Below are 15,031 nucleotides of genomic sequence, written 5' to 3' on the forward strand. Positions count from 1 at the left end.
CTCTGGCAGGGTCCTAGAGCCCTCCTACCTCCTTCCCAAGGCCGCTTGTCTAGTTTTGGGAAGAAGGATTCTAGGACCCTGTCAGAGCCCTCACACAAGGCTTTGAAATGCACCTTCCTTGGCTGCATACCCGGTGTGTCCGCACCACTCACACTACCCTACATCTGCTTCTGCTGGAAGGCCCCACATTGGCTGTCCTGTTATAGATTGCATCAGAGGGCCTAGAAACTAAGGCAGTGGGGTGACCTTTGAGAGGATATGGCCTTTCTGATACACATGTGCATATGATTGTGACTTGTATGGCTAGGTTAACACAGAGACATGGCATGGGAGGGGGCGTGGGGGCCATGGCCCCGGGTGCAATTTTGAGAGGAGGCCAGAAGGAGCTGCAGAGCAATTGATGAAAATTTGATTGATGTTTGTTCCAATTCAGCAATAAATTGTGGTCTTTCCCAGGGAAAGTAGTGGGACAAAAGCAAAAACCTCTCGGACCTATGCCTAGAAATCATGGGTCAAACAAAACTGTGGATGATCCCTGTCAGAAATGTAAGTAACACATGTCAGGAAGTCAGCACAAAAATAAATGGTTTTGTAGCTGCAACTACAGTTTAGCTGATTCCTCCTTTTGTATGGTGGAATGAGGAGACAAGTTGAATTTCTCCCAAGAGATTACTGTGCCTAGATTCCATTCTAATGGCCCATCAAGCCCATTGCAAATTCTTCCCAATGGCTTTCCATTTTATTTTGTTGCTTAAATGAAACTTTAATGCAGCCCTGAGTCTGGTTACGAAAGCAACTTGCTTTTGAATACCATTGGATGTTATTCAAAGCAGTGACTCTCTCTGCAGCTGCCCTATTCTGAGTACACGTGCTTTCCTGTTTGGAATTTGAATATACAAAAGCCTATGGGTGGCCTGTGAAATCCTAAAGTGCAGGTCAGCTGCTCAAACCAATATGTAGATCTGTCTTAACTTAAGCTCCATATTTGCTTCCTTCTGTTCCAAGGTTGCCATGTGAGGGATTGCAATGCTGAACTCTCAGAGCCCACATGACACCTTCTCTGTGGACTCATTTCAGTATTCCAGCAATAAATTTGGCAGCATAGAGAGCGCCCTGGAAATGCCCCCACACACACACACACATTGCCATCTCTGCAACAAGCTATCTGCGCAAAACCTTCAGGGGACAGCATGGACCTCAGCGCTGATGCCTCCATGTTTTTTGACTATGGACACTGGATGTGTATTATAGTTCAAGATTTTAAATATGTTTTAGCCCAAACATAGGGTAGGGTACAAATCCTCACTTGGACATGAAGCAGCCTCTCAGCCAAACCTGCCTCACAAGGTTGCTGTGGGGATTAAATGAGGAGGGGGTGGGAACCAGCTCCTTGGAGAAAAAGCTGGGATATAAATGCAATAATTAAATAGAAATCTGATGTGCCATTGTAATGGGGATCTGCCAAGGGTGAAATAGACCATCACTCAAACTCTTAAGGGGCAAAGTAGTGTTGTGAAAAAAATATTATAAAGACACTTACGGCTTTGTTCACACTTCTGTGCACCCCATGCCTAAAAGCAGTGGGGGCTGAGTGGTTTTCCATTTGCCGCATTGCTTTCCCCAAGAAAACCCACTGTTTACTGCTGAATCCACAGAAGAAGAAGACAAAGACAAAGAAGAAAACAATTGACATTTGTTCCAATTCAGCAGTGAACAGCCAATTTCCCCAGGGGATAGCAGGTAGGAGAAGTGGAAGTGTGGACAATCCCTAAGTCCTTGGGACAGACCCACCCACATCCAGGGGAAATGGAAATCCTGTTTGGGGAAGGGCCATAGCTCAGTGGTAGAGCATCTGCCTTGGTACACTTATGAACATTTAACATATAACTAAGACCTCAAAATTCCTATCACACATGCAAGATATCCCAGGTTTAATCCCCAGCATCTCCAGGTGGGACTGGGAGAGAACCCCACCTAAACCCCTGGAGAAATCACTGCCAGTCGATGGAGACAATACAGAGCTAAGTGGACCATTGGCTTGTCTCAGGACTCATCCACACTTCATTAGGCCTGCACCTAGAGAGCACAGGTCTGAGAGTTTTCCCGCTTGTCCCCTGCTTTCTAGGCATGAGCCTGAGCAGTTTTCTCTTTGCCCTACCACTCTGTATCATGGAATCAGAGCAAACATCAATCCACAGAAAAGTCGATTGACGTTTGCTCCAATTCAGCAGTAAAGAGTAGGTTTTCCTGGGGGGCAGGACAAGTGGGAGTGTGGATGAGCCCTCGGTATAAGGCAGCTTGCTGTGTTCCTAGCTTGCTGTGTTCTTGTCCTCCTGCCCTTGGGAAAGTGGGGGTTGAGTAAGAATAGTTTTCAGTGCAAGGGAGTGTCCGCATAATGGAATGTAGGTGAGTGGGAGGACAATGAAGCCTCCTCTACTAGACAGCATGTACCGAGTGTCTCGTAAAGTAAATTGTTTGCACTGAGTTTCCACTGTTTACTTCTGCATTGAGTGCATGCCCAGAAGATCATTGCCCGCCTGCATGAGGGTTTGGAAGAGGCAGCCTGTCTCTTCAGGAAGCCGTGGGTCTGGTCACTTTTTAGGCTCATTATGAGTGGGTGGTGAAAGAGATGAGATGATGTCCTCGCTGTGCCTTGGACTCAGCCTGCTTCACAAACTCTGCAGCCAGCAAGCTGCATTTGTTGCATCACAATAAAGCAAAGCATCGCATCCCTTGAACAATGACTCGGTCCATCTCTTCTGTGTGGAGGAGACTGTGTCACCAGGAACTGTGGGTCTCTTAGTGATTGCTCAACTGCAGCTGTGTGTGTGTTACTGAGAAGGCTGGGAGACAAGAGGGTTTAGAAATCTCACTGGGGAGAGAGGTTAAAAAGAAAGCACTACAAGCGATGTTAATGGTTTTGGGGGGAATGCTACAACAACTCCTCTCTCTCTCTCTCTCTCTCTCTCTCTCTCTCTCACACACACACACACACACACACACACACACACACCTGGGGACCACCTACTCCAGATCTAACCTCAAATCAATTTGCAGGCAGGGCTAAACCCTAACTGAACATCTGGATGGGGAAGGAGACTGTGTGTCTCCTCCCCCACCCCTACGGAAAGCCGAAGTGTTCAGTCCTATGGAGGTGCTGCTTCACAGGCTAAGGGACACCCTGCACCCCACAGGATCGAATCCTCCGCTCACTAGCTGGTGAGCAGAGGATTCACTCCTTCTGGGGTCTGCTTCCTTTCCTGCCCATGACAGAATAAGATCCACAAGTGGCTACTAAGCCTCTAAAACCCTTTTGTCGTTCCCATCCCTTGTAATATGTGAACTGAAAATCCTGATAACAAAAGAACTTTTCCTGGGGGAAATGAACTGATTGCCTAAACACTACAATGCGCCTCACTGCTGAGGTTTGTTACTGCCATCACTGAAAAGGTTGTGTAAAACTGACTATAGCTTTGGACTTGTACATGCAGGCAAAGGTGGTTTTACACATATCTATGCAGAGCAACTCTTTGTAGTAGCTGCAGCACTTTTAAGTAACGTACCATGAAAAAAGCAGCTGCTTCTGAGTAGCTTGTTACTTGAAGCAGGTTACAGGAAGTTAGTTAGTCAGACTGTGCACTGAATCTCTTGATGCCAATATCCTGAGTACCGTGATGCAGCATTTTTATGCCTGACAGTACGCTGAAATGCTTACAGGCTTAAATTTACTCTTTTATCATTATGATCAAAGAACTATACAGCTTTGATTTGTACAATTTAAAAGTTACTATTTTCACATTCATCATTGGAGCATTCTCCCCTTTTCTGCAGTGTCTCAGAGCTTGCATGCACATTGTTGTTTCCTTAACAACCTTAACCTTAAACCGTAACCTTAAAAGCCCTCTATGCAACAACAGGAGGGGTCTGAATTGTGCATCTTATGGGGCTCTGCTCCCCCTTTCTTCTCTCCCAGGGTGGCCCTGCCCTCTGCCTGCCCCTCAGAGTCAGTGCATGAAAATTAGTCCCTCCTGTTCCTGTCCAGTTTCATTGTCTATTCCACCTGCACCTACTTAGTGTGCCCCAGCCATTCATTTGAACAGCAGACAGCAGCAGAGGTGCAACAGGAGTCAAACTCCACAGAGATGGAGGTTTTAAGTAGCTCCAGCTTGCTACATTGATGGCTCTTTGCTCCCTGGCTGCACAGTAAACAGCAAGAGAGAATGCAGAAGGGTGAGCTTTCAGGTTGGAAGCCTGGTGAGATCTGATCTTTCCTTTTCCCCTTTTTTAAAAAGGAAAGATGAGTAAAGTAAATGGTGAAGGAAACTGGTTTACTTCAGGTATTGCTTTAATTGAGTAGTTTTTGCCAAACAGGAAGCCATGTGGGCATCTAACTTCAAGGGAAGCTATTCTGAATCAGATCTTTGGGTTGTTTTGTCAATAGCAGGTTCCTTCAGTGGCGTAGCGTGGGTTGTCAGCACCCGGGGCAAGGCAAGTAATTTGCACCCCCTAACCCGTGGATTTGCGCCCCCTAACCCTACCCCCCAGATGTTGCGCCTGGTGCAGCTGCCCCCCCCTGCACCCCCCACGCTACGCCACTGGGTTGCTTTATTTATTTATTTATTTATTTGTACCTATTGTGTGGCACAGTGGAACACATGTAATGAAGTGTCTGAGGCGCATTGCATCCGAGGATTTGTGGGTGTTTTATCAGAGGTAGGAGTGATTTGGCCATGTGAAGATGTTGGTGTTTTTGTTGGAGAGCTTCTGGGTTGGTTGGTTTGTTTGTTTGTTTGTTTGTTTGTTTGTTTCCTGACATGATCACCTTGATCAGTTGAAATGTTTGTTGATCTTCCATGATACTGCAGTAGCTTGGCCAAATCAGAGCCGTAGGTTTCACCACTGACGCTGCTTTTTAAAAAATTAATCTTTTGTGTTGGGCGAGCGGGTGCTGCGGCTTGAGGGAAATGGCCTTGCAGGACGAATTAGGATTCCCGCAGAGCCAAATTGCACCTGCCAGCTGGAGGTTCTGCATGCCTCCCATATAGACTGGTCTCCCTGCTGGCTACACAAATGTACCAGACACTGGTGAAACCTCCAGTGTGAAGGCTGTACAACAAGTCTGCAGTTGAAGTAACTGCTGTGTGACTAGCCTATGCCTGCCACAAAAACCAGTGGAGGGTATCTGATACCTGCTATTTCTTCCTCCTACCATGGCGATAACTACCATGCCCTCTCCACCTGAAGTTCAGTTCAGCCATGAACTCATTCAGTAGCCGTCTCTCTCAGCCTCGGCTGCCCATCGGCAATTATGAGCATAGCAATACTTCTGTGCCAAATTACAGGGCTGTTGTAAAGATTCCTGTTGCGTGTGAAGCGCTCTAAAGCTCTATATAAATGCTAGATGTTATTATCATTACAAAATGCTGTGGGGTCTGTATCCACTCACCTTGATCTAAATTATGAATTGACCTAATTTGACTGATTGATCAAATGTGTCTTTTCCTCACACCTGAGACAGTCCTGAAGTGAAATAATCAACTGACTGTTAAACACAAAGTAATATTTTGTAAATATGCCTATCGCTGTGTATGCCCTGGCATATTTTTCTTTCTCAATAATAATAATAATAATAATAATAATAATAATAATAATAATTTATTATTTATACCCCGCCCAACTTGCTGGGTTTCCCCAGCCATTCCTGGTGGCTTCCAACAAAACACTAAAATACAATAACCTATTAAACATTAAAAGCTTCCCTAAACAGGGCTGCCTTCAGGTGTCTTCTAAAAGTTTGGTAGTTATTTTTCTCTTTGACATCTGGTGGGAGGGCGTTCCACAGGGCGGGTGCCACTACCGAGAAGGCCCTGTGCCTGGTCCCCTGTAACTTGGCTTCTCGCAGTAAGGCAACCGCTAGAAGGCCCTTGGCCTGGACCTCAGTGTCCGGGCAGAACGTTGGAGGTGGAGACGCTCCTTCAGGTATACTGGACCGAGGCCGTTTAGGGCTTTAAAGGTCAGCACCAACACTTTGAATTGTGCTCAGAAACGTACTGGGAGTCAGCGTAGGTCTTTCAAGGTGTTATGTGGTCTCAGCAGCTGCTCCCAGTCACCAATTTAGCTGCCGCATTCTGGATTAGTTGTAGTTTCCGGGTCACCTTCAAAGGTAGCCCCCACATAGAGCGCATTGCAGTAGTCCAAGCGGGAGATAACCAGAGCATGCACCACTCTGGCGAGACAGTCTGCAGGCAGGTAGGGTCTCAGCCTAAGTACCAGATGGAGCTGATAAACAGCTGCCCTGTCCCCCCAAAACAGTACTTCTGTCTTGTCAGGATTCAACCTCAATCTGTTAGCCGCCATCCATCCTAACTACTAGTTGTTAGTTTTGGCTAGGATGAGTTTACACCGAGAAAGATTCTATTAGGATAGAGGGGCAGTTTGTTTCTCTGCCTAAAGTGCCCCTGCATTCCTCCATTGTAGCTGAAGGGCATGGGATCAACTTCTCCCTCTCTATCACCTACTGGAAGCACAAAGAGAGCTCCTCTTTTCTACCATCGTAAGGCACCGCTTCCTTCTTAACAACTTAGTCTTTAGGGCTTGACTGCTCCCGGCTGCCCCCCTCTCATGCCTGCTGCACACACAGGTCTCTGCTTTGCAGAGCTGCAGAACCGCCCAGCAGGGTCCTTGAAATTGCTCTTGGCAGCACAGCCTGGCTCCCTGCCAACAACCCAGTCTCTCTGGGAGTGTGCTGTTAGGTGAAACTGCCAAGGGGGGTGTTTATTTCCATTTGGGTCTGTGATGATGTAAAGGGATTTCTTTGCCATTGGCAATTTCTGTCTGCTTTAAGCAAGTCGCTTCCTGGAACCACACTGTTTGTTAGCCTGGGTAGATTATTGTTCAAAAAAAGCCAGAAGGTATTGAGGCAGGCACTACTAAGGCTTATCCTACGCAGAGTGCTGCATCGTATTTTATGGCAACCCCTTACTTCTGCTAATGGTTTTGTATATACTCCTCAGAATGGGAAATCCACCCGTGGCAAAGATGCAATAGTGGGTGTGGCAAATTAGGTTACCGGCAAAGGTAAAGGAAGTACTGCTGCACTGTTAAAAGTAAATGTTCCAGATCTCTCCTGAATATTTATCCCATACATAGGGAGTGGAGAAAGAAGCAGTACAATGTGATCATTTAGCAAAGGGCCATGGGTCAGTGGTAAGAGGGGTTCGAGAGGTCCAGGGGGTGGCAACATGAGAACGGGCCTTCTCTGCAGTGGCTACCCATCTGTGGAATGCTCTCCCCAGGGAAATTCGCCTGGCGCCTTCATTATACACCTTTAGGTACCAGGCAAAAACATTCCTTTTTAACCAGCCCTTTGGTTGATCCAATTTACATCCTATGCCCTTTTAAAAAAATGGGGGGGGCAGTTGTTGTTGTTTTTATTAGGTATTTTGTGGTTTTTCATCTTGATTTTATTCTGTGAACCACCCTGAGACCCCGGGGTATAGGGCGGTATATAAATTCTAATAATAATAATAATAGCAGCAGCATCTGCTTTACATGTGAAACGTTCTGGGTTCAGTTTACAGCATTTGCCAGTAGGAAAGGGGGAAATCCCCTAGGAGCCACAGCCAGTCAGTGTATACTGTTGCACACCATCCCAATCTCTGAACGGTGCGAGATTCCAGGGGTTCCAGGTGCTTACCTAAGGTTCGGTTTCCTTGGAATGAGGGACGGTGGAGACTGTGGCGTCTTTATGATATACAGTTTATTTACGCATATATACAATAAGATGTAGGGGCTCGTAGCATTAACACCCCAACAGGTCTTGCTTCTCCCATAGCCACAACTTTGGATCCCAGCAGAAATCAGACATTGCTCTGCCTCTCAGCTGTCCAGCCTGCTTTTTGTCTTTCTTTTTGTCTTTTACTTTTTGTCTCTTGCCTTTTGTCTTTCTAATAGACAGTTGAGGCACAGAGCCACTTCTGTTGTTGCCATACTTTTGGACCAATTCTTTTGGAGCCATTATGGCCCTTGCCTAGCTCTCTACTCTCTGCATATTTATCTGGTGTGTGGAGGGGCTGTACTGAATGCAAGTATTGCAAGAGTGTGTACCTGCTGTGTCAGCAGCACTGTGTGGCCTCACATCTCCCCCCCCCCTTAAAAAAATCTTTCATTTCATTGTGGCGGGTGCCTTGGTATTTCTTATAAATGAAAGGTAGTGTAGACATGCTTTTAATAAATGCAAATAAATAGCTACCTGCCCATCTGCCAGCAACGGAGAGCTGGCCTTGTGCTTTGAAAGTGAATCGCAGTTTGATATACTGTCTGTTGGTCTCTCGTAATACGACATGGAGCAATAGTTTTTGATAGTCTGATGTTTCAGCTGTGCCTCTACTTATGCTCAGCCTGTATGTTTGCAAATAAATGCAAATTTTACAAAACACCAATAAGCTTCGGTTAACCTCCTTTCCAGTCCTCTGTTTTACCTTTCTATGTGGTTTCTGAGAAGGAGCAAGAGCTTTCTCCATCTTCCTCAGACTAGGTGGCTGCATTTCCTGTAACTGAAATTTGCTCCGCCCATTCACATACAGTACCTTCCAGTTTTTCACAGATACAGCAGATGCTTATTTGTGCATATAAGGATGATTCTTACACTGAGGACCACTGCCTAAAAGGCGGGCGAGGGGAGCACACAAACACAAACAAACTCTTTTCTGACTCATTTACTCTGCGATTGCTGCTGCTGCTGCTGCTGCAACAGGATGTGTTCATAAACTGACCACAACTGTTTTCTTTTTTTCTTCTTTTTCCTTTTTTGAGCTTCAGACTCATTCCCTCTATTTCTGGTCTTCAGTCTGGAAGTTCCATTGCTCAAAAGGGCACCACCCACAGACAAGAGGGAGGTAGGGGCAGACCTGGGGGAACTCCAAGTTTACCAAGTAGAACAAATATTTAGAGGGGAGATTAAGGGTAGGGGGACCAGACCAATGTGGACTGTGCATGCTCAATTGCTGCAGCACACTGAGTGTGTGGCAGCAGAGAAGAAAATGGGGGCAGGGAGAATGGAATCGAGTGACTGGAATCCTGGACCACAGCATTCCACACTATAAAATTTTGCTACAGGTTTCACTAGTGTTTAACCAAATTTTCAGCTTTACTACAGATCAGACTGTTGGGGTATGTGTGTGTTTAATATCTGCAACATGTTCGGCAATATTTACTAACTGTTTAGGTTGTTCAGTAAGGAGAGGATTCGAAGGGACGCAGGGCATCCTTAAGAATTTTAGCAAACACGTGGGCAAGCAGTTTAAAAGTGTTCCCAGCATCTCACAAAAAGACAAACTATCACCACAATGAAAATAGTGTTTTTACCAAGGACAGACAGGTCCCAGAAAGTAGTACCTACTGCCCATGGTAACTAGGGACAATTGGAATGTATGAATGCCTGGGAAATGAAGATGCCTTTTCAGCTTTCTAACTATTTTTGGATGGTCTCAGTTTGATTGTATTGACCTGAATCTTTTAGCAAAGAGTCCCCTTCCACCTGAGCATTCTTGGAAGGAAAGGGCCTTGCTGAAAGCGGGAGAAGGGATCCATTGTGACTGATGGAGCTGCATCTCAGTGATGGGTTTTGACAGCCAGTCCCACTTAAAGGGACTGCTTGTGTTTGCCTTGCTAGGCTCCTGTGCGGGCCTTTGTTGGTGGAGTAGTTAAGTGAAAGGCAGCTCACACTCTGAATAAGCCACTCATTCTCCCTGTGAAGTCTGAGGACCTTTTCAGCAGTTTGGCAAAGGCAGAGCTTGTAAGCAGCATATTGACAAGATCTCGCCTGCAGCTTTCCGTGGCAAGGGTTCCCTGAAAGATAGCATAACTTGCACCTTTGAGATGTCACTGTCTCTTTTACACTACAGTAGAGCAGTGTCTCAGTGTAGTTTGAAAGGACCTTAGTGCAGTGTGACAAACACTGGCACATTGTTAGAAATAATATTAGTGGAGTGTTACAAATAGTAGTGTTTTGAGAGAATTCAGGTTTGCAACCAGGATATTCTGGGTGGCATTCGGAACAAACCAGATGGGTGGTATTCAATGTCACTCTCTTGCAGTTGTTCCATTTTCACCCTTCCCTCACACGAATGAGGTTCAACTCTACTACAGTGCAAATGAGTACAGAGTTGTGAGGCGGGTGTCCCTCAGCTGCAGCTGCAAATCGCACAACAACACAAAGCTCTGTGTTGTGTGCCCTTGCAAAAGTGCTGGCTATTGTCTCTTTCTCTCTTCCATGAAGGAAAACAGGGTTGCTTCCTCAGCCTGCACCCTGGCCTCCTATCCCTTCAGCTTCGTTGGAGGAGGCATACACTTTCTTTCTTTCCTTCTTTCTTTCTTTCTTTCTTTCTTTCTTTATTTCTCTCTCCCTCTCGACTTTGTGATTGTTTGAGGACTTGAACTTCCCTAGCAAAGAGATTGCCTTCCCTCCACACTGTATGTTTCGGTAGACATTTTCTCCCTCTTAAAGGAGCGATTGACAACTGACTGGCCAGCTGACACCAAAACTCTGGATTGAAGGGAAGCCATCGCCTCCATAGTTAGGGAAACCATCCTGAATTATTCTGGCCTGAAATAAATTATATTCTAGGGTTAGCACCTGCCTTTTAGGTAATGTGTTTGTGGGTCTGCCATTCTAGTGATGAACTAGAGCAGTTAAGTGTTTGGTAACATCACTTAGTTCAAGATGAGGTGACTTAACTTTTGGTTCCTTGCCCAAGGGAAAAGAGCTTTTCTTGAAAGCAACATGAATGGGATATTTATAAAGCAACGTATGCAAGCACCATGCAGAGAGACAATCATCTCATGTTCCATGGCCAGAGAAAATGCAACTCCTCACTAAATGGATGTCAAAATATGAGCGCATGTAAAGGAACTGTCAAATTATTTTCTATGTGTAGGCTAGGGATGTGTACAAACATATATGCATGCAAATCAGAACTTACCACAATTCTTTATTTGACATCTCGTGTCTGGATTCCTGCTTCTAAGGTGGCAAATTTAACAGGCATACTGGCTAACAACACTGATTTATTTGTCTCCCTTACCCTTCCTGTGCCATGCTTCAGCTGGGTGGTTCAATTTATTTATTTTTAAAGCACTGTGGATACATTTATTGAATTAAATGTACTTTCCCCTGTGTTGTTTTTTAACAAAAACAAATCATAGAATCATTTTTACATGTTTGAATGCTGCTTTAGGAATAAGGAGGGAGTGGGCTAGGGATGTCACCAGTTTTTAACCAATCGGTATCGTGCACAGCCAGCTTCTGCCATAACACACACACAACTAGTTTCCCCTGAGTTCAGTTAATGAGAAAAGTTTAGATTCTAAATGAAAAAAAGCAAACAAACCTGAGAGCATTTATGAGGTTATACATCAAAATGTCTGTATTCATCCTTGTTAGCACAGGAATGTTAATAGTTTTGGACAGAGACAAATGTGTGTAAATGCCAATAGCAATCTTTATACTGTAGTGTAGCATGTGAATTTGGAATCATCTGCTCTGGGAGTTTCCAAGGAGAAATAAGCAGTTGTTTGCAGATTTTCTGTGCTCACCAACCCTTCCTTTAGCTATTAACCTTTTGAATTTCGTTTTGCTTTTCCAGTTGGCAGGCTCAGCTGTCGTCGCTTTTGGGCTATGGCTGCGGTTTGGAAACGTATTAAGAGATTTAGCGACTGACAAGACCTCTCCAGAATACATTTATATGGGTAAGTTCTGTGTAAATACTGACTGTGTAAAGATAAGTTTTCTGCAACCTTCAGACCAAGAAACTGGGTACCTAAATGGCATATTCTTCCATGACACACTAGTGGCACCCTTTGACAGTTCTCTCTCTCTCGCTCTCTCACTCTCGCTCTCTCTCTCTCTCTCTCCTCTTAGTGCCCACATTTACAGTCTGCTCTCGCTGAGCAGCAGTAGGAAAAGAAGAGGGAAAGGCTGGGAGTGTTGGCTCTTTACTGTTAAGAAACATACATCTGTGCAATGTCAAACACACAGCATAGTAGAAACAATGTTTATGATCACAGAGGTTTTCTATGCTAGCAATCCCTTCCTGGCAGATAAAAAATCCAAATTATATTACTATAAATACTGCAACTTAGACAGTTTGCAAATGTTTGCTCCAAGCTCCATGACCCATGGTATTTCTTTTTTTAAATGTATTTTTATTTTAAAAAATTTTATTTCAACTCTTCTCGCTGCTGCCCCCCTCCCCACCACCACCAGAGGAATAGAGGCTGTAGCCTGAAGTGGAACACCAGTGCATGAGAAGGGCTTCTTAACTCTTTCCCTTCACACAATATTTCAATTGAACCCCCCACCCTGCCCCCCCAGCTGCTTTTACCCCACAAAATAGAAAATATAGGGGCACTCAATGTGGGGGTTTTTTATACCTATAGCTTTCTCTTACTACAGGGTGCAGAACTTTTCTCTGCAAGGGCCACACTCCCTTTCAGCAATTTGTCAGGGGCCACACATCAGCGCTGGGTAGACCTGAAGCCAGTGGTAGGAGGAGCCAAAGCTAAAAGTGGGCAGCCACCCACCTACGCCACTCACTTCCTGCCATCTCCTTTTCTCTCCCATGCCCGCCTGCCTGTCTGCCTAGCAGCCTGCTGAGGAACTGAGAGAGATCTCTCCCTTGTTAGAGATCCAGGCTCATTTCTGACAGGGGTTTTTTCACTTCTTCACTTTCTATTGCTCCTTACTTTGTCAGATTTCCGCTCCCATTTTCCCCACATGAAATTAGGCTGTGTAAAATTAGGTCCTCAGTTTCTTACTGCATTTTAGGATTAACCAAAGGTCAGACGCGGGAGGAAGGAACTGTTATCTTTCTCCTCACCCCATTTGTAGCAGATGGTGACTATGGGCTTATCCCCACCTCGACCCTCCACTTACCCCCAGGAAAACCCGTGCTTTGGCGCTGAATCAGAAGAATGGGCAATTGGGTTTTCTGCGGATTGCTGTTTGTTCCAGTTTAGCACCAAAGAGCTGGTTTTCTAGGGGGAAGAAGCAGCACAGAGGCACAACCTCTCAGACCCATGCCTAGAAAGCGGGGGACAAACAGAAAACCACTTGGGCCTCTGTTTTCTAGGATAAGCAGAAGTGTGGGGCGATTCCTAAGTTGAGCTCTGTTTGACTGAGATTGGAAGGACCTGTTGGAGTTGTTTAAACTTTTAAACAGTTGATTATTTTTTCTATTAAAAACCCCCACAAATAACTTTAAGGAAAAGAATGTCCCTGCTGTGTTCAAGCCAATAAAAGATGGGCAGCTTTTTGAACAGAGCAGGAGGGGAAAGACAAGCTAGTAAACTGGCATTCGTTTGCTAATTAGCATATCCATCCAATGGGTTGCCAAGGCAAGGGGAATCCATGCAGAGACCCCGTGTCTTACATTGGGGATTTGAATGTGAAGTGATCCACATGAGTAACATCCAGAAAGCACAGTCACAATACGTGGGCTGTGCCAAAAAGGCATTTGAATCCAGTTATTTTAGGGTTTTTTCCATTTGATGTGGATCTTGTGACAAAATTTTATTGTTCACGCTTGTTTCATCCTTATCCAGTCCCACATGTGTAGGAAGGAAGGAAAGCACAAGCTTGCTTGCCTGGCTGGCTGTGTTAACTGTCAGGGCAAGAGAAATACTGGCAAAGCTGAACTTGTGACAAGGCTGAAGTATCACAGAGCCTCTGTTATTCCTCCTGAGGGCTGACATCTCTCCAGAGAGCTTTAAGTGTATCTCACAGAGTGAGGAGCTGGCCCAGAGCCCGGTGTTTCAAGCACAAAGAACCATCAGACCTGAAGAAGTACACAAGCCAGAATGTAGAGTGATTGGCACCCATTTTGTATCCCCTTGGGGATACAATTGTTCAGCAAGGTTTTAGTCAAAGGGGGAAATAAGAACTGGATTCATTAGAAAATCTTTCTTCATGGAACTGTTAATTCATCCAAGAATCAAAATGCCTTCCAAGCTGGACTGTTAATGCAGTCAACAGGAGAGGCCCTGCTTGTGGTTCCACTGGTGGTGGCGGTGAGGTTTGTTGCACATGACAGGGCATTCTTGGTGTTGGCACCTTACCTGTGAAATCAGGTTGTCCCCAATCTAGTTCAACAACACAATTTGAAAACTTGAATGACTGGTTTTGTGACAGTATTATCTGCTGCTATTGTTATTGATGAGTATTTATTTGGTGTTTTGATGCATTGTTTTATGTTGTTAGCCACCCTGTGCTCTTGTTTTGGAGTAAGTATGGGAAATAAAAATGACAATCTGAGAAATGCACAAATTAATGTAGGGCTCCTTTTCACCAGGTAGGGGCGAGGCGGGGCACAGTGATGCACAAGGCACATTGATATACCAACAATATTTCAATATCGAGAAATGTTATTTGTGTTGTGACATCACTAAAACGTGTCTATAAATGTGTGAGTACAACAGTTGCAACTGTGCCACCCGTTAGCCATTGGCGTTTGACGAGGTTAGGTGTGTTTTTAGCACGGCTAGCTAAAAAATTACGTGAAATGTAAAAGTGTTCCAACACTGTTTTACGTCATTCACATAGTTAAGATTTTAAAATACTAAAGGTAAGTTATTCCACTCAGTAATCAGGATTACACGTGATTTTTAAATAAGTTCTGTGGTTTTATTAATAGTTGTTAGTATTTTTGAAAATGTCTGTTGGGGCACTTTGATGCACTAAGACACGGGGCACATTGATACATATAAAAGTGCCCCACTAGTGTACAATAGTGCCCCAATATACAAGTTTGCATGAAATCTCTAAACTGATTAAATTTGAAACGGAAAAAAACCTGTTGTTTACTACGTGGCCAAAGTCATTTCTAAATATAATATGACTGAATATCATCTCTTTATACTTTTTCTATTGACTTAAGTGGATATAAGGTGCAATAGAATCTAAATGTTAAGTAATTATCTTATTTTTATAAGCATTTTGTTTAAATCACTGTTTTTTTACTAACTAATGTGAGTT

At 44.6% G+C, this 15,031-nt stretch overlaps 1 protein-coding gene across 1 annotated transcript in view; it reads left to right on the forward strand.

The window, feature by feature from the left end:
• TSPAN2 (tetraspanin 2) overlaps positions 1 to 15,031 on the forward strand; it is a 60,250-nt gene that overhangs the window by 13,184 nt on the left and 32,035 nt on the right. The window contains exon 2 of the mRNA XM_081865325.1: positions 11,646 to 11,748. Within this exon, the coding sequence (XP_081721451.1) occupies positions 11,646 to 11,748 (103 nt within the window). The remainder of the gene's footprint in view (positions 1 to 11,645; positions 11,749 to 15,031) is intronic.

The sequence above is a fragment of the Podarcis erhardii genome (assembly GCF_964252035.2).
Source record: "Podarcis erhardii genome assembly, chromosome: 6".
Lineage (NCBI taxonomy): Eukaryota > Metazoa > Chordata > Lepidosauria > Squamata > Lacertidae > Podarcis > Podarcis erhardii.